General features: G+C 38.7%; 1 protein-coding gene across 2 annotated transcripts in view; it reads right to left on the reverse strand.

Annotated features, from left to right (window-relative positions):
- camkk1a (calcium/calmodulin-dependent protein kinase kinase 1, alpha a) overlaps nucleotides 1-21,042 on the reverse strand; it is a 136,731-nt gene that overhangs the window by 13,114 nt on the left and 102,575 nt on the right. For both annotated transcript variants that reach the window (XM_041801638.1, XM_041801637.1), the window contains exons 10-14: nucleotides 15,129-15,328; nucleotides 11,068-11,121; nucleotides 7,076-7,149; nucleotides 3,301-3,388; nucleotides 1,412-1,540 (exon numbers count right to left, since the gene is read on the reverse strand). In XM_041801638.1, coding sequence (XP_041657572.1) covers nucleotides 1,412-1,540; nucleotides 3,301-3,388; nucleotides 7,076-7,149; nucleotides 11,068-11,121; nucleotides 15,129-15,328 — 545 coding nt within the window. The remainder of the gene's footprint in view (nucleotides 1-1,411; nucleotides 1,541-3,300; nucleotides 3,389-7,075; nucleotides 7,150-11,067; nucleotides 11,122-15,128; nucleotides 15,329-21,042) is intronic.

Raw genomic sequence — 21,042 nt, forward strand, 5'->3', positions numbered from 1 at the left:
GCATTGATGGTTAAAAAGCCACCCTCTTAAAATGCTGGAAAATTTACCAACCTCAGGTAGCCATTACTGTTTTTTTTTTTTGTTTTAATCTCATGGGATCTATGTGCTCAATAAGCTATCTTGATTAGACAACTTTTGGAGCTCAGTTAAAATACTACAAAATTGATGGCAATTCCATTCACACCTCTACCAGGATACAATACAATACAAGAACTTTATTTATCCCCGAAGGGAAATTCAATCGTCTGGGAATCTCATCTGTTTACTTTAGAATGTAAATAATTATATAATATATAATATATTAACAATATAATATATATTATAAATATATCATATATATGTAATATGATAATTTAGGATTTTTACCTGTTTCAAAATGCTCCATCATGTATGTACTATACTCTCTATAAGGGATCAGTGTGAGAAAGCTTTACCATTCCAGAAGAAAACTCTGTGTTGTCATAGCTGTATTGTATCATGTTAATGAGCTCTTCTTTATTATTTAGAGAAAATATCCTTATTCTGTTAGTGAAATAAGCCATAAACAGTGAATGCTTTAGCAAAATGTTGTGATATTTTTGAATAAATAACGCACAATACCATCCCTCTGAGTGGAGTGTGAGGCTTTGCTTTAAGTGAGGAAGATCATGCATCCTCACAACTAAGAGTTAAATAGATGGTGAGATCAACAGGTGGATTGTTTTAGCACTGCTGCGGACATTTCAGCTAGAGATAGAAGACAGATCTGTGTATCTGTGTATCCCCTGTGGTTGAGAGCTTTAGATTATAACCAAAAGAATAAGATTGCAGATACCAGCTGTTAAAATGAGACTACTCAGGGTGTCTAGGCTCAGACTTCTGATCTCCTCACACTAAGCCAGAGCCGCTGCTTCTTCACACAGGAAGTAGCCAGCTGAGTTAGTAGACCTCTGATGAGGATGGCTCCAGATCTCCTCCCTATGGAGATCTTGCAGGCACATCTAAATGGGAGGAGACCCTGAGCAGACCCAGAACTCACCCATGAATTACCTCAGGGATTTTTTATTGAGTCTAGCCTGACCCAAACTGGATAAGCAGATGAAAAAGGATGGTTGGATGAATGCAAGTTTTACAGTTAGATAGTGTAGGAGCTGGATGGCTTTAATCAGGGGACAAAACAACAGAACTGACATGGTTCTCTAAAGAAAAACACACAATTCAAACTATCAGAGTTAGACAATGTTGAAAGCTAACCTTGTTCTCTAAAGTGTGAAAGTAAAATCAATCATGGCTGCTGTGTTTGTCACTTTAATGGTTCGCCGAGGACTGAAGCTGTTAGAGAGCTGCTACCTTGGAGGCATCAAGGAAAAGACAAGTATTTAGATTTGATACCAAAGTATTTGGTAAAGAAAGGACATTTGAGGTTTCTTACCACTGCAGAGAGACTGGGGACAAACTTGACAGAGTTCTGGATGTCCTCCTCTGTCACCTCCACCACAGAGCAGTGCTCCTCCTCCAGAGGTAGGGGGTCAGTGCCTCCCTGGGTAACCCACTGGTCCATCTAAACACAAGCCACAGTCTTTAAACTTCATAACATGTCTCTCACTGTTACATCATTTAACATTTGAGACACTTAGAAGGCATACAGCAGATTTTAATTATGATTAGGCACTTGGACATATTTTACATACTAATTACGGACAATTTCTTCCTGCCAGGCTTACCTTCTGTTTTGATTTATATTCTTAAGCTGAAACCAAACTACAAACACTAAATCTTAAGACAGAAAATCAATCGGAGAGAGCAGCCAGTCTGTGTTTATCTTTGTCAAAGTAGCTACAAGTCTGCTCACATTGATTTAAAGTAGAAGTCTGGGAGAATTATGTCTGTTTGTTGTTATCTACTCACAAAAAGAACAAAAATATGTTAGTCAGCCTCCCACTTTCACTGCCCGTCTGTGTCTTTTAGTTCCAGCCAACTCATATCTGCTGAAAACATCAGTCATAAAACTAGAACTACCACCTGGTGGTTCGATGCCTCTGTGAGGGATACAGAACGACTGCCAGGCAGTGAGAGAACAGTGGTGGATATTTAAGACAACTAGGGTGGTTTCTTTGGTAGAATTATCATCTTTAAAGGAAGAAGGCTGCAGTTTTCCTCCTCAAAAAAAAAAACAAAAAAAAACCAGCCCAAATTCAGGAGGCTGGGTCCTTCAATACACTTTTAAATATAAGAATTGCCCCATCCTCAGTAAAAATGTTATCATAACTTTATGGCATCAAAGTAAAAGTGGACGGGTGCTGTCGTTAGTACATCTCCATTTTAATTTCTGCAACTGCTGAGAATATGGGCGTGGTCATTTCAGTGATGTAATCTCGCACACTCGCTAATCTGACCCAAATTTGTGTTAAACAGATGCCCGGGAGGACTCTGGCCTCACCTCCATGAGACCTGACTCGGTAGCAACCTGACTTTGAGAAGGACTTTTTACTCCTATTGAGACCCCCCTGGTGGATGAAATTGAATACTGCATGCTTTATTTAATTTACAAAAAACACCCAAAATGAAACATAAAGAAATATTTTTTATGCATAATTACAACCAGTTATCTAATGGAACTTTTATTAGAAAAACAGGCCACGACTGACGTCTTTGCATTATTTAAAATCTAATCAAGCACTTGGTGAGAGAAATGAAGAAAACAATTAATTTCAGCAGGCAGAATCCTCAAGAAAAAACTAGATTCCTTGTTGAATAGCCTTTTACCTATAAAGCTGATATTTAAAAAGAAGTAAGCAATAGAAAAAACATTTCTAGTAGTGATAATGAAATAAAAAAATATAGTAACAACTGTTAAAAATAAAAATATAGTGTGTTTATGTGCATATTTGTGCACACACATACACCTGATGCATGACAGCCTAATTATCTCTGGTTCCATAAGCACAAACAGAGTCTCTGGTGAGAAAATGACTCACTGACACATTATCAGATTGTGTCATGGAAACATGGTGGGGAGTGGGGAATGACATGTGTCATCCTCACCTAGTCCTGGACCTCTCTTCCTGCTGTAGCTTGTACTCTAAAGACACAGACAGGTCTCATCATGCCCTGAAGCTGCACAGCATGTCTAATAATCCCCTCTGTACGCACCACACTGAGGTCAGAATCCTCTGAGCCAATCACAGCAGAGAAAAGCACAGTCATGTTGTGTCTGAACATGAACAATGAGAGCCTCGTTATGATGAGCTGCCTGTCTCCCTGAACAGTAAGTGGAGAACATGTGTTCTTCTTAAACGCCTGCTTTGTTCTCGTTGTTACCTTGATCTCTGGGATGGTGATTCTGCTGTCTGGGTTCTTGTCAAGCATCCGTAAGATCAGAGTTCGCAGCTCTTCACTGATCTCTGGCCTGAAAGAGACACAAGATAATGATTCAGGGAAATGTTCTGGAGGCTGGCTTGTTTGTGCTCATGTGTTTTATAATGAGACTACGACTATTGTCTGGCGGTTATATGCCCCTGCAAGGTATAAAACTGCCAGACAGTGAAAGAACAGTGGTGGGCAGAAGGCTGAGGTGTTTTTGTGGCAGTGTGATTGGTAGAAATGTGATTTCTTAAGCTACTGCAAGAAGGTTGCAGTGACTTGTCACATCCAAAATGTAATCGATTCACCTTCAATTGGAGTTTATGCAATGCATTCTTGAAATATTGTGCTCAGCAGATCTAAAGCCATAGTGACGTTTATCTCGATCCTTCAAAATATGGTCAGTTTATTTCTAAGTCTGTGTGGACATTTGTGCAAATGTTGAAGAAACAACATGAGGGCTTGATGACCTTTTTCTTTTAACTCAAAATCCTAATCAGTTAATCTCTGAGTCAGAATGGACATTTGTGCAAAGTATGAAGACAACTCCTCAATAAGTTTTTGAGATATCATGTTCACGAGCAAGGGATGAACATGAGGCCTGCTGACCTTAACATTTACCTTTGACCTAAAAAATATAGTCAGTTTATTCTTGAATCACAGTGGACATTTATGTTAAGTTGGAGAATTCCTCGATAGCTTCTTGGGGTATTGGAGTCGGAAGCAAAGGATGAACATGAGGCCCAGTGACCTTTACCTAAAATCCCCTAAAGTGTTCTTGAGGTATTGCATTTTAAAGATTGGCCTAAACAGGGGGGTGGACAGACAGATGGACAACCCACCAAATGTATACTTCCAGCCCTGGCTACTATTGGGGCAAAGGCACAAGGACAGACACCAAAGCTAATAGTGCGTTATGAAATCTGATTTCTTACATCCTTGTTGGAAGTTAAAAAGACACTATATCTACTCCTCTTCGCATTTTTCCCCCATGAGTAAACATGTTCTCTCAGGTTCTTTTAATTCGATGTTTTTGAATGCCATAAAAGAAAATCAGAGAGAGAATAATAAATTATGTCCCATCTGCAGTCATCATTTGTGTGATTGTTTGTGCTGTCAGACAGAATTAACAGTAGATCTTCTTCTCTCACCTCTGAGAGCACGCCTGTCACGTTTGATCACTCTGAATATAGATGAGTGTTTGCTCACATGCACAGCAGAACAAATGACGGGGTAGATGATGACCCGTGGATGATTTAGGTGTCTGAGTTCTTCGTGTTACAAGACGGGCAAACAAAAGTGTTGATGGAGAAAATGAAAGACTTGTCAACCCCTGCCAAGCCTGCTTGTACCAGGTTTGCAGTTCGCTTGTTTGAGTCCTGTGAAGACTGAGAAATGCATTCACCTATCAAGTTTCATAAACCGGGGTTAGAATTACAGATTGACTGCATATGTCATGGCTGATGTAAAAATAAGGGAACAAGGAAGCAGTTCATTTTATAATGGATAAATAAAGTTGGAAATAAAAGTAAGCCAAGTCAGCTAAATCTAAGAAATAAACACAAAAAAAAGTCACAATGCTATTAGTTTTCCAAAAATAATCAAATTAAGAAAAAAAAAGTGCTTATTTATTTAATTTATTCGTTTTTAAGATGCTTAACAAGTACAGTTGACTTGCAGCTTTCAACAAGGGTTGAGATTCTAAAGGCATTTTTGCATAAAAAATACAGGCGGACCAAAACTAAGAAAAACTGGCTTGAGGTTACAGAGGTTGAAACAAGAGTGAAGAGCAACACTGAAAACTTCTTAGCAGAGAAGAAGTTTTTGCACATATCCGATAGGTTCCAGCATAAGTTTCAGCCCCCGGCTAGCCTGTAGAGCTGAGGTTAGCACCTGAGCTAGCACATGTGTACTACTTTATTTTGTCTTGTCGCTCTGATTGGCCTGCCATGAATGTGACTGACAGAAAGTTCGTCCAATCACCTTCAACTATTCTTATGAAAGTCTTGCCCCTCTGAAACACTTTGTTTGGAGGTTTCTCAGATGAATGTGAAATATAGCCATGCAAAGGATATATGAAACACTCTATCAGGCGTGTCAAGTTACATAAATTTAAGACTTTATAATCTCCAAATTTTCGCTGTGAGTTTTTTCAGATTGGCCCTAATATGCTGTCATACTTCGGCATAGTCAGCACCCAGCTAATTTGTTTTTAGATCAGACCTCACTAGCTATGGGAATAGATTGAAAAAGATCTCCACTGACAAGTAAAGATGGCCAAATAAGTAAGATGATTGACAGAGTTTCAGGAGCAAGCCACCAGCAGCAGTTTAGTTCCAGATTCATGCAGAAATGCTGACTGCAGATTCAGCTCCATCCTGAGCCACAGCACCTCAGTGCAAGTATCATCATCATTACCACTGCATGTGTTCTTGTACATTGTTTTTCCTGCATTGTAAGTGGTTTTATTTTTGTGTGTGATTTTTACTGACCAGTACCAGGAAAAGTCTTCCAGCCTCAGCTTGATGGTGAAAATATTTAATCATATTGGTCGGATGTTTGCTTATGTCCAGTAATGTACATGTGAGAGGGCAGAATAACAACCTCTGAGCTGTCTGCCTCTGTAGTTGCAGTGATTTGATGTGCACTGCTATTGGGTGTTGATGTGACTGCTGGGATGTTATGGTATTATAGATTTTTCTCACATTAATCAGTGACCTAGGCCTCAGATTGTTTGTGTATGAACTGTAATCTTTCATAGTGTTGTGAGGTTTAATGTTAGTTCATGCAGCACACAGAAGTCATAGGCCCAGCTGCAATCAGCCGACGGCCTACTGATTACAATTACTGGCTCCCGGCTCTCACGGCAAATAACTGCTTTTCCTCTCAACACGAAGGTCCATTTAAAAATGACATCCTAATCCCTGATTCACCACACTGCTGCAGGCAAAACTTCCCCTCCTCCACCCTAGCCTCCTCCTTTACAGCCTAAAGCTTTTGTTGCGCCCTCAGATTCAGTTTCTGCTACCATGGAGTAAATTGCTGCTGAAAATATTTTTATTGTATTAGATACACTTTGTCAAAAATGTATCTATACAGGGATTTCTAACAATGCACTCACTGAGAAGTCAAAGCATGCTGCTTGATTTACCCAGGGAGTGTCTAGTAAAACTGTAAATTCCTTTTGAAATAAAATAATTTAAGCTATGATGAAAGGGTTCCTGATGGAACAACATTTTTTTGTAGAGGCAACTTTGCCAGTCTTCTAAAAATATGCTGCATACTGTCAGGAGCAGGTTGGCTGAAAGGTGTATTATAATGCTATTATAAGATGATCCTGCATAGCCTGCATAGTGACCTATTAATTATGAAAAAGCTGTTGTACTCAAAGTTAAGCAAAAATGGCTTTGGTTGTCCCAAAAATTGACCAGCTACTTTTGTCTGTTACCAGGACTGACCAGAACCATACTGTGAAGCTATACAGTTAAGGGTTAACACAATGTGTACTGTGTTTGCAAAGGCAGCTGCACCAGGCTATTAACTTTTTTCCTGCAGGGGCAGTTAGTGACTGAAAATGAGAGAAATGCTTGTGTGACGAAAATGAAGACGAACAGATAGCAAAATGGGGAAAATGATGACTGCTGCTTTCGAAGAGATGGAGGCTGGAGAATCTCTGCTGTCCTTTTTTTTAATAAAGTGGAGCAGGGGAGAGGATGCAGGAGAGAAGGCTTACATTTCTGGGAACTCCACAAGCTTGGTCCTTATCTTATTGTGCAAAGCCAGTATGTAGTCGTCAATAAACGGGCACTGCAGGAGAAGCAGAGGAAAAACACAGACAGGGAACATTGAATTACAACTGTGCCAGAGAAAATCTGTTTTGCTGAAGACAGCCAAGAAAAATAATCACTGCAGTAATCAAAATCTAGCTTTCAGGACTGTTACTAGACAGCTGCTCAAATTAGAGTTAAGGAGTGCTTTAAGAACATTTATTAGTCTATTTGACGAGAGCCATGCACAACCTGACTTGGTCCCTAGATAGGAAAACAAACAAACATGAGCAAACAAAATTGTGACACAAAAACACGATAAATTATAAAGACCTTCTCTACATGTTTAAAGATGAGTTCATACAAGGGATGGAAACTGTGATCACATGACTGGTTTGCTTTAAGCCATGATGCTGTCTTACAACTACTTTAATGAGTAGACTTTGACTTTAAAGTCCCGCTATAGGTACAGGTGACTCATCCTCAATATTGTCTTGTTTGACTGACATTACACGCCTCTGTCTGATACAGTAGGTGGCAGTATGCTGGTGTACAAATGAAGACGAAGAAAGAAGAGGAGGCAATCATGACAACCATTCATGTTTGCATTTGTTATGCTCCATGCAGGCTACTATGAATGTTTTCATTATTTCCAGACATCAGTAATGACCATCTTCTTACTTACACATCTACCACAAAGCTCAGAGGATAAAATGGGCCCCTGCTGTTTGAAATTGATGGTTTTAAAAGAGACATCCTCAGGCATAGTGTTAAGATGTATTTTATATATTTAGTTGTGTTTAGGGGTTGCCTATTGTACAGTGATCTCTGCTGGGGTTCTTATGGTCATGTTTCTGGTAGATCGTTTTGTTTAAGATGCAAGACAAATTTGCACCATGAGCAACGTTATCCACTGAGTTTCCACCTGTGATGTTTCTAAAGGGCGTATAGTGCTTATTCTTCATCAGTAAGCAGTGCCCTGTAATGAAGTTGAGTCACTGTTTTGTTCTTGCCAGAGGAGACCCACCTTACCACAGATTTACAGAGTTACTGCAGCTCTGTCATACTGCAAACTGTTTAGCACTTTCTAAAGTGTAATTTAACTCTATGTAGTGTGGACCAATATAGACACTTTCACAGTGTTAAATTGATCTCTCTGTGAGTTTAATTAACTCTGTCAATTTTGCTGTGTATTTGACTTTATTACAGAAAGAGATCTGAGAGGAGCTGAGAATATCGAGATTTTTAAACTCAAGCCGAAAACTCATTTATTCAGTCTTGCTTTTATGTAGTACTTTATAATTTCTATGACTATATCACAACCATTGTTTTATTTTATTCTATTTCTTATCTTAGAACATTTTAAATCTTATTATGTTTTTTTTAGGATTTTATTTAACTCTAGTTATGATTATCTATGTATTTATGTCCAGTTTTATAAGCTTTAAATTGTGTGAAATGTTCAAACTTTTATCATTGTTTTATTATCATTTTTTATGCTAATTTTAAAGATTCTTAATTTATAAATCCTTTCCTTTACTGCTTTGTCTTTTATCTGTCTCTTTTTAATCATCCATTTTTTAAAGTATTTTAGTGAATTACTTTTCGTGTGCATTAGTGTCCAAACTCTTTACCATTTTACCTTTTCGTCAATCACTTTTGTGCAATCCTGTAAAGCAAACTGAACTGCAACTGAATTTGTTTAAAAGGTGCTCTATAAATAAAGTTTGATTGATTGAGATGTAACTTTACCTGAACAACTTTGTTGGAAATCCAATCCCTTGTTGTTCTTTCCATTAAGGAAAGATCACATTTTACTGCACAACTCCTTAGTAGCTACTGGGTACACATTACTTAAAGAAAACTTTAATCAAGATACTTTTTACTTGAGTAGATTTTTAGATCAGTATTTTGACTTCTAACCAGAGTAACTTTACTTTTACATGAGTACGAGTATACTTTTTCCACCTCTGGCTATGACCAACTTTGTGGTTCAACTTTACACCGAGTGCACCAAGTGTAGCACAGAACAGTGCTGCTGCCAGCCATAATCCTGTACACAATGTGTACAATTTATTACCAGTATAATTTTTTTCAATGAAAATAAACTATGACAACGGCTGATCATGTGTTCGGTTGTTTAATTCCCTCAATATCTCTACTTTTTCTGTTCCTGACTTGCAGTCAGCATCCACTCACAAACATCAGGACCCAAATACATTTGAAGGTGTATGATTGGTGCAACATGACTTGTAGTGGTAAACGTCAGAGGTTATTTTTCTGAAATGTTTCTGGAATTTGGAAACAACAGAATAGCCTACAAATACAACTCCCAAAAGTGAAACCTGCCGGGTTTGGAGATTTTGTTCGAACAAACTGTGCCTAAGGTTCTCTTGATGATGCTTGTATTCAGTACTGAGCGCTCCTCTGGCTGCTTATGTTGGTTAATAACATATCTAAGGAGTACGAGGGACAAACGCCTGAATGGACTGACGCTGATAAACATTCATGAAGACACTGACATGGATAAAGAGTTTGACGCATCTGGAAGATTATGAAATAACTTCTTCTATGTAGGAATGCAGTTTAATTTGGTCATTCTATTTCATCTGTCTTGTTATTGTTAGTAGTGGGGGATAGAGTTATACCTATCTGATGCAATTCTCTCCTTACTCTATCTTGCCTTTCTCTAATTCATGTTGCCAAATGCTGTATCAATTGCCTGCACAGCGCCATCTCTTTACATTCCTCTGGCCCAGTGCATTTCTTTCAGCATTAAGCAGCTGTTTGCTGTCAGGTGTGATGTCTAAGTGCACGTAGGAACGTTTAGGTGTCATAGGTTCATTCACCATTGGAATGTTATTGTGAGTGCACTGTATCCTCCTCCTGCCACTGGCATAGAGTGAACATAGCTACACCTGGTGTGATTGTGAGAGCTTTCATGGAGAGGGGAGGCTATGGGACACCAGAGTTTACCGCCTCCTCCAGGTGTCGTGGGACAAATCTGATGAAACCACCTCAGTGATGTCCTGGCTCTTGCTGCACATCTACCTACAATGTTGGGTTGGGTTAGGTCTTTCTACAAAACACTTACCCATTCATTAAAAGGGACATATTTTACCCTTTTAAGACAATTTTATGTTAGTCTCAGAGGTCCCCAAAAAATGCCTGTGAAGTAGGATTTTTGCATGTTTAAAAACCCCTCTGTTTCAGCCCTGCTCAGAACAAGCTGCTTCTGTGGCTTTAAATGTTACTGAGCGGTCTGACTCCGCCCCTTTTCGGGACATTGATGTGACTTAATGGATGGCTCTCCTTATCTTACTCTCAGCTGCCAGCTGAGAGGAGGATCAGGAGGGGAGGGCGGAACTTCTTCCTGATGGGGACGGCCAACCGAACCTGGGGGCGGTGCTAACTTTCCACGTGACATCATGAGGTGAAAATCTGAGAATGGCTTGTTTTAGCACACATTTTCTGAAAGGTGGAGAAAGACGGGGGGGTTTCTGGTACTTGAGGGGATTGTGGACAGGCCAGGGGCACATATTTTTGTTAGAAAAGCCTAAAAAAGTGATCCATGCATGATATGTCCCCTTTAAGGCACATGAATCTCGTGTCTATTTCAAATTTTGCATCAAATTAAAAGTTTCTGGTAATATGTGAATCTTTTAAATCATACATTCTTACAACTTCAGATAATTAATCTCTCTTCTAATTAGCTTAAACAACCAAACATGGTGTCTCGTTTGCTCTAGTTGGTGGTTTTCAAAGCCTTACTTTCAAAGTAAACTTGCTGTAACAAAGAAAAAAAATGGTTATAGAAAATGTTCCTGCTTAAATGTCACTTTATTCTGTTAACAAGCACAGCTGCCTTTGAAATGAACACTTTTCTCTGTCCTCTCTGTTACCTTTCATGGACCAGATGCTGATTAATGACTAAGAGACAGAAAACTTGCTGACTCACCTTCCCAAAGACGAAGCAGTACAGAGTAACTCCCATGGCCCACACGTCCAGCGCCTTCAAAAAGAGACATTAGATGTGACATAAAGACCAACAGACGCTTAAAAACCACCATACTGCTGAGATCCAAACAAACATGGTGACCTTAATCTGTGCAGCCTGCCTGCTGTGATTTATCGCACATTTAAGGTTATTTTTCTGTGGATGTGCGCTGTCAGATACCTTGTAGATGGATGTGTGAGATCAGATAGAAGAGACACTGCAGCTATCCATCAGCCTCTTTGTCTCCTCTCAGCCTCTCTCTCTCTCTTTGTGCGAAAAGCTCTCCTGGAAATCCATTTTCTATTCCCTGATAGATATGAAATGATAAAAGCAGCCCTCTGAACCTCAGAAATCTATCTCAGAACCACGCTTTTGTTTGCAGGCACTATTCTCATTGACTAACATGTGCTAATGGTCTGAGGTATCACTGGGACTGAACACTGAAGGGTTTAAGTGACATAAAAGTGTTTGATATTCAATATTTTAATACTGAGGAGAGGTGGCAAAAGTAAAACTCCACTAAAGCAGGCCTATTCAACACCTTTACTGAGGAAAAATGGAAAAATACAGGCTCTAAAATGTTGTCACAGAATAAAATGAATCCATCTGAAGGACATTTATGCACTGTTTCTGTGCTGAAGGATAGCTGAACCTCATGTCACATCCTTTAAAGGTACAAGACGTAGAATTTTCACAATTAAATATCTACATTAATTACAAATGGACTATTCCAATGTTTAGTTGAGCTCTTATATTACCTCAAAAACTTCCAACAGTGTCTAAGCCAGAGAAATAATTGATTTTTATTGTTGATAGAGTCCGTGTCCTGTCCAAAAGGAGCTTCTGTGACAGGAATAACATGTCTGCCACTGCGGTAGAAATGCAATAGGTCTTATGTAAACGACTGATACTTTAGTAAGCATAAGCTGCTGCTGGCTGCTGCGTCTTTGTTGCTCTTTCTCACTCATGTTTTGTGCTGCTGAAGGTTCCCAGGAGCACAAAGGCCTCCAAAAATCTCAAATTAATGAAGGTTTGCCCAACCAGGACTCTTCCAAGAGCTGGTTGTCCAGTCAAACTGAGCAATCAGGAGAGAAAGGCCTTAGTAAGAGAGGTAACCAAGAACCTGACAGTTACTCTGACTGAGCTCCAGAGATCCTGTGTGGAGATCGAACAAAGTTCCAGAAGGACAACCATCACTACAGCCCACCACTGATCTGGGCTTTAAGGCAGAGTGGCTACACGGAAGCTTCTCCCCAGTGCGAAACACATGGAAGGCCACTTGGAGTTTGCAAAAAAGCCTCTAAGGAACTCTCAGACTGTCAGAAACAAGATTCCCTAGTCTGATGAAACCAAGATTAAACTGTTTAGCCTCAATTCTAAGCTTTATGTCTGAAGAAAACCAGACACCGCTTATCAGCTGCCCAATACCATCCCCACAGTGAAGAATGGTGGTGGCAGCATCATGTCGTGGGGTCGTCTTTCAGCAGCAGGGACAAGTACAGAGATATCCTCAATGAGGAAAACTCTGTGGATGTCCTAGAGTGGGCCAGCTAGAGTCCTGATTGGAACCCTTTTCAACCCTCTGCAGAGACCTGAAATGGCTGTCCACCAACGGTCCACATCCAACCTGACTGCACTTAAGAGGATTTGCAAAGAAGAATGGCAGGAAAAATTTCTTAAATTCTGTTTTCACTTTGTCATAATGCCAGATTGACTGCCTCGTATATCTACTGCATGGATATGTTTCACATTCATCTGGGAAAGCTCCTGTAGAAAGCATTTGCAAAGGGCAGGACTTTTCAAAAAAATCTGATCATCCAAAGATGATCGGAGAAACATTACGTCTGTCACATTAATCACAGGCCATCAGAGCAGTGAAAAATGATGTTGTACGCATGTGCTTCTCCTGAGCTGACAGGCTACTGCTGCCATAGTTGTGAATGGCAGAGAATAAAACTGATGCTAAGGCCAGTCAGCAAACATGCAAAAACATCTTCTCTACCAATAAGCTTTCTGTGGGACTCTCAGTACTTGTTTTATTATTGTTATCATACTGCCACTTTCCCTCAGCTACATCCAAGCTTATAGGTATCCCAGCAGCAGCGACTGGATACACTGGCAGACCCTACCTGTAGCGATTGTAAACCCCTACTGAAGCTGACTGGGAGAAGAGTGAAACCATCCTTTCTATCATGAAAAGCCTTCAGTGTGGCTCTTTGCTCTTGTTTTAATAAAGGAATGTTGTCCTGTTCTGAATTTCCCTTGGGATCAATAAAGCTTCTATTTATCAAAACTAACACTGTGGCTGCATCCGAGCGAATCACTCCACCAGCAGCTATTGTATACAACCACTAACTACACAACTACCACACCGTAACTGTTACAAACTCATGCTGAAGCAGGTTGGCAGGGGAGCGAAGATATCTTTTCCATCATGAAAAGCTTTCAGTGGTGTTGTCACTCTTTGATTCATACAGAAATAAAATCCAGTTTTGATGAAACTGCAGCTATGTTGCAGCTACATCCAAGCTAATCAACGCTACGGAGGCAGCCATTGCAAATGGCTTGTATAACTAAACCCCACCCATAGCTAATGCCTCGTTCTCCTTAAGTGATCCTGATTGGTCCATCTGCTTTGCAAAGTTCACTGAGTGTAGATTAGACTTCGCTTTAGCTTAAGCTAGCTTTGCTAAAGCTCACATTGCTAAAGATAATGCAGATACACTAGCCTGTGTAGTAACCTTATCTATGTAGCTTTTGTAGCTAAGCTAGCTTCAGCCAAAGCTTATGAAGCTTAAGCGAGCCTCTTTTTGCATAACTTCTAATACAGGTCTGTACATAATCTCGTCTTTCTCTTTCCTCTCGTCCCTGCAGACCCAAGATTATCAAAGCAGAGTCTGTTTACATACCTTGTGATAAAAAAAAATGTATAGACTAAAAAGGTAAATAGCTAATCCGCATATTTCTATGCATTTTCTCATGCATTTATTTTTCAACAGCTTTGTTTTTATTTTGTTTGAAAAAGGACTTAATTTACAACTGTTTCACTTTAGTTCCTGTTGTTTTGTCACAATTATCTGTTTTTTAATTTTATTGTTACTCTTTAAATGACACGTAAAATAATCTTCACTCATTTGCACCCCTATGTGAAGTTGTAAATACGCATCTTGAATCTTGAAATTAAAGGATTAAAAGTAAAAATGGTCAGAAATAGTATTTGTTCTTACTGCTGATTACACCCACATCCCAAATGTTGATGAATAAAGAGCTCTCAAGGGATTTGCTTGAACAAATGAAAAAAAAAAAGGAGCCCGTTCAGTTACTTTGTATGTTTCTTAAAGGCTCAAAGAAACAGCAGGCTGAGGCACTTAAATTCCTCTTACATCCTCTTCATGTGCAATCAACTCTCTTTTTATAGCTGTACAATTCTCTTCTTTGAGCAAATCCATTGGTAGTAAACAGTGATAGATATCAGGGGAAATGTTTGATAAGAGGAGAATGTCAGGGTTCAGTCTGAAGCCTAGATATCGAAGGTCTTCTGTAGATATTTGTTCAAATATTACATAAGACTGATTCAAAGACCTGAGCAGATTTTTAATTATGTAAGCATTATGAAAGGGGTACATTAAACATGGAGGCAGGAGGTTGTCGATCCAATCATTAAATCTGAGCGGTATTATCCTCCACAAACATGGCTGATCTTTATTTGACTGTTCAAACAGAAGCAGCTTAATGATGGGAAACATTCACAAATCAATATCAGCAATGTAAAATAGATCTGTTCCTTCAGACTGGTAATGGTGCTATTCTTAGCAGGACTAATGACTCCAACCAGCTCACTCACAGAGGGGATGGACAATGACAGTTTTGTCCTTGGATTAGCAGGTCGGCGAAGGTCTGAAACCTCATCTTGGTTTAATGGTTCTCATTTAAAGTAGTGGGTTTAAGGCTTAAGCCAGCAGCTGCAGTGACCGCAGGAGTTCAGCTCCTAAAATTGTTCCATAAATGTGAAGTTGACTTACTTTTCCACTAAAGCTCTTGCGTGTGTCAGAAAGTGTCTCTGGAGCCATAAAAGCAGGAGTTCCAGCGGTGCCGGAAAGCAGAGCATCATTTCCCTCAAACTGGTTGCTGACTCCGAAGTCTGCTATCTTCACATGACCGTCATCCCCCAGCAACAAGTTAGATGGCTTGATGTCCCGGTGGACGATCTTCTGGTAGTGCACTGAGGAGACGACAGAGGAAATTAACCATCATCTTAACAATACCAGATAAACACTGAGTCATGATTTACTGGATCTGCATGATTAAGTCATTCATGGTCTATTAACAGCAGTGGACTACTTTAAAGACTCTCCAGGGCTTTTCTCCCAGCTATACCTCTTCTTTTATTTATCGTTTCTGCTATTGCTTCAGTTTTATTAAGGCCCGAGCACCGACATGGTCGACGAGGACCCTATTGAAATTGAAGGGATTTATTTTCCCCGCCTCTGTGCGGCCTGTTTTGGGGGCCGAAAAGTCTCCTGAGGCCATCCTCTAAAACCTACAGGAAACGCACTACAAACGGCAAAAGGTCAAATTTTTGCATTTTTGCAGATATTTTGCACCTTTTAATGAACTGGTCTGAGGGCTTTCATCTAATTGACTCCAGAATTTTTTGCTCAAACTAGACAACCTTGAGATCAAAAGCTCTCAAAAGCTTGAGTTTTTACCATGGGGCGTGGCTGCCATAGGGGCTCACTTTTACACTACTTTTTGTCCTTTTTTTTGTGAAATTGCACCAATAATGCCTTTCAACATTTTAATGTTTATTTCAATCATCACCAAACTTCACAAGAATAATCACACATTGACCCTGAAAACATCCATGCCCCAATATCAGTACTTGGTCACATCAGCCCCTTCTGCCAGTTGAACATTTGCTCCACTGATTTTTTCTTTGTTGCCACAAAAAACAACAACAACAAAAAAAAACCACATCAGCCCTTGCACACTGTTCAACCCAGGCTTATGTTTTTTGGTCTGCATATGGGTCATCACTAGGCCTACAAAAAACCTCTTGGACCTATGCTTAAATCCCAACAGGAAGTCCACCAGTGAATCACAATTTCAAAATCAGGCCTTTTTTAAGGTGCCAAATGACTTTAACCTGTTCTAACTTTTTCATACTTTATCCTATGTTTTTCAACATTTTCTAGCAAAGGGGTGTCAAACTCAAGGCTCGGGGGCCAAATCCGGCCTGTTGTATGGTTATACCCTGCAAGATCATATCATATTTTTATTATAAGTGGTCCACTAACATCTGCAGATTTCCAGTACAAGAATGTAAACTTAACCCCGATAATTAAAAAGAATGTCAAGTCATAAAAAATTGAAAAACAAAGGCTTAAAATAATTACATAAAAAGTCAGGATGTGGTAAAGAAATTTTCTATTCATTTCATTTTTTTTCAATTTTATTTATTTTATTTTTATTATTTATTATTAAGTTCTCATATTTTGCCTTTTCGAATTTATAGATTTGACTTATGTCATTTTTTTCATCTTTTAGGTCACAATTTTAAATTTTAAGTAATATTTAATGTTTTTTTACTCAATACTTTTCAATTTTATGTCATGTTTTGGCCTTTAAAACATAATTCTGACTTTTTTTCATATTTTACTTTTTTAAAACATTATTTTGACACTTAATTTTGAGTTATGACCTTTTGAACTAATACGTTTGACTATTTATCTCAGATTTTGAGCCTTTCAACTTGTCATTTTGACTTCTTTTAATCTCAAAATCATTTATCATCAGTGCCATTTTTTCCCCCATTATTTATTACTGTTGAAAATAAGGTTGACAGTTTATGGTTAGACGTTGACCCTGTAAGGCTCTCAAATTGGACCGAAATTCAGAATCCAGACCCTGCTGAGATTGAGTTTGACACCCCTGGTTTAGCAAGACATCAGTGTTGTACTGAAAATGCCAACATGCAAAAATATCACCGTAGTGCCCCATACTGGCAACAGGAAATGAAACAAATGGGTCATATCTATAATATATACAATTTTGTCTTTGTGACCAAAAAAACCCCAACACTTTCTAAGTAGTGTTAGTAGGTTAAAGTCAAAGCATTTGCATTGAAATCCCTGTTTATGAAACTAGAATACAAGGGTTTGGTGAGCCCTGGAAGATTTTCTGGCCTCAAATTGGGGCACAGCATACTGTAATTCTTTTCTTTTAAGAGGGATGAACAAAAAAACAACAGTTAAATGATAAATGTGGAGGTGACAGAAGCTCATGCGAATTAATCAAAGTGATAAACTATTAATTGTATAATTTGAGGTTGATCTAATGAAAATTGTTGCAATTTGAAGAAAATAGTGATAAATCTTCTCATTGTGATATTTTTCATTTATCATTTCATTTGTCATTAACAGCTTAAACATGGTCATTTATAATCAAGGTTGGAAGTCATAAAAGGTTATAATAAAACTTATGGTGATAAAAAATGTATGTGATTTGAATCATAAAGCATTAAATGCATTCAAATTAAAACACTGAAAATGTTTGTGAAGTAAAAATAAAAGCAATGGATCCAGTAAATATAGAAATCCCTTGTCATCATTTAAAACATGCAGTTTTATGACCTTTGAAAAAAATGTCAAGCTTCTGCTCAACTCAACTTAAATGTGTCAAACTTCACAGCAGCAATTAAGACTTTTTATAGACTTTTGGGTACGAGTTCATCACTTAATTAACTTGTGGGAATTTTTGAGGTGAGAAATTGATGTTGGTGATTGTTAATATTGAAAGTTTCATGAAATTTGACATCAAATGGAAAATTTTCTCCCATGTTTTTAGAGTTGAGAGGCTCCCCAAGGTGAAGTAAGCAGTCAGACACCCTCGACCTCATTCCACAGCTGCCAGCAAAAGGATCTCTGGCAGAAGGCATATTTTTTGGTCTTCCAACAGTAAAACATCAGGCTTTTTGTCACTGGAACTTTGAAATTATATCACAGTGTATGTATTATAGCTTCGTCCCATGTCTGTGTAGACAGCAGGGCATTTCCAAACTGTTACTGGCGTCCAAATAATTTTGTCAATATAATGTATCTAGAAAAAATGTTAAAGAAACTGAACCACTTGTTTTGTGATATCACATTCTTAAAAACAGGATCCAAAACAGATAGGACACATGAAAATCATAAATGCACCTTCATATTAAGGCAGTGCAAAAACAACAACAACAACAACAACAAAAAAACAGATCGGATGTGAGTCAGTCATTAGCCAAAGATAATCACAGCCTGCTGATATTTACTCCACCAGCTAAGCCTTGACTGTGCCACTGCTAATATTGCATTCAGCTGCAGACACTAATGAGGAACAGATCATTATTTTTTGATTATTTGATCATTCATTTGACTCAACCAGCAGAACAAATGCTTTCGTGCATTTTTCTCACCCAGTGTGTCAACATGGACTGGTCCCTTACCAATATGATTATTTATCTGTATTTCTGAATTTAGCAGAGATTTAAGGGTTTGTTGGCTTTTGCATTAGTTGATAGGGAAAAAGACTGCTGATGTGATGCTGTACAAATATGTACTGTAAAGAAACAAACATTTTATCAACAATAAATACAACTCCAGCTTGTATCCTAACAAGGAGGGAACACAAGGGGTAACAGCGTTGCATGTTTAGTCATACTGTTCTGCTCTACTGAAAAAACTACCTCGTTACCTCTGCTCTCTCTTTGTTGCTTTAAATGCCAGGTCATAGAACGTTTTAACATCAGCTGAGTCTGCTGTTCACATGGGAAAAAGAAGTTCAAATTCTCTGCAGAAAAGGGCAAAATGGACATTTAAAAAGGTTGCATATAAGTCATATTGAAATGTTGTCTCATAGTAAGAGCTAAAAATGCTTCGCTTTAAACAACTTCATTTGTTGTCAGGTAACTGGGACAACCAATTTGGATAAAAATATAGTCTCCATGTTAAAGACGTCCAGGACAGTCATTTTAAAGTTTCAAAGTCACTGGCAATTCTTCATATAAAGTAAGAATAGCTGCACCCCCTAATACCAGATTTTATGCTTCAAATGCATTCAACAGCGAGCCTCATTTACCACAACAGGCTAATAGATTTAGCTTTTTTTGCGCACTCACGCTAGGCCTAGTTGCTTGGTCTGGACCATAGGTCTATGCTGAGATCCATCGTCATATTGACTGGCCCCTTGGTGCCCTGATGTTTGAACAAAAACCAGCGAAAGTGCCCTCTTGGATGCCACTATGGTAGATAAGAAAGATAAATGTCCTCTAAGGTGCCATTTCACTGACAAATAGTGCTCATAGGGTGCCTTCTACGTGAACACAATTTGACTCTTTTGTGCACTTTAAGTAGATAAAATTTGTCGAGTGCCCTAGGTTGACCTTTGAGTGGACAAAACGAGACATAGTGCCCTCTTTTGTGCCCTCTTAGTGGGAAAAATCATTATAAATTTGCATCCAGGGTGCCCTTCTAGCAGAAAATATGGGGTTAAGTGCCCTCTATGGTGACCTTTCATTGTTGAAATCTTATAAAGTGTACTCTAGGGCAGTGGTTATCATCTGGTCAGATATCAGTACCCATCACCACTTTGGTAAGAGAAATTTATTCAATGAAAAAAGGTGCAGTCTGGGCCCTAAAATATATCTTTTTGCCACTTGACATCCATTTCTGCCCCTTGTAACCCTTTTTCATCACTTTTTCTGCCTGATTTTGCCACTTTAGAAAGAATGGTACCACTTTCTGTCAATGCTTTTCCTCTGTCTACTTATTTTTGCCTCTCTGACCAATTTTGGTGCATTTTAATCTCACTTTCACCAATTTTTCTGCCCATTTTTTGCCACTTTCTGCCTCTTTTGACCAATTTTTGCCATAATTTTATCCTATTTCAACTCCTTTTCTACCCCTTTTCGCCACTTAATGCTTAGTTGTCCTCTGTTAACCCTTTTTTTTGCCATCTTTACCCAATGAGAACACTTGTTAATCCCATTCCATCACCTTTGTTATCCCAATGTTCTCACTTTTTACTCATTTTTTTCAATTTCAAGGAAAGGGGTTTAAATTCCAAGGTGGCTATATACTACAGAAAAAATAAATAAAACATTTTCTTTGCTTTTAAGAGTGATTATCATTCAGGCAATAAAAAATAAACTCTGGTTTTCACAGAAAGCTGTGATTCAATTTTACAATGGAGTGTGATTTTGCTGACCTCTCTTGGCCCCCAGTTTGGTTGGGCCCCAGAAAGCTCTCCCCTTTATCCCCTTATAGACAGCCTTGCTCGTCATCAGAAGAAAAACTTGTATGTCTATTATGGGCTTCTGTGCATAGACTTTTTTTTTTTAAATAGTTAATTGCTCATCTGTTCTATTACAGAGGTGTGGCAGGTATAACATGCAAAACTCCGAAACTAGAGTGTTTGTTCAGCAACAAACTTCATGGGCATGTTTTGGGGACCACCAATATAAACTTGTCTTAAAAGGGTAAAATATGTCCCCTGTATAGTTAGTATATCTGAGGGCATGATTACTCCTCTGTGTCTGAGCCCTGGAGACTTCACTGATTGGATAAACGGTGCCTTCTAGTCTGAGGAGATCTTATTAAAACATGAGACACTCAGCCTATCAAAGGCCTTCAGTTAAGTGATATGAGCTCTGATGTTACTCAGATTAAAAACACACATCACTGACCTACAGAACGAGTGCATGCATCTATAATTGAAGCTAATTTAGGCTTTAAACAGACATCCCGTATCACTCTGGTTTGACACAAAAACCATATTAGAGTTCATCAGGAGGAAACCAGCAGACAGTGGCTGCTTTAGGTTTTTAATAGAGCGTTGAATATATAGTAAATAAATAAGTATTTAGAAAACAAGGCTGCTAATAATGAGCGGGTTGTTTCTGGT

This window comes from Cheilinus undulatus, linkage group 12 (assembly GCF_018320785.1).
Source record: "Cheilinus undulatus linkage group 12, ASM1832078v1, whole genome shotgun sequence".
NCBI lineage: Eukaryota > Metazoa > Chordata > Actinopteri > Labriformes > Labridae > Cheilinus > Cheilinus undulatus.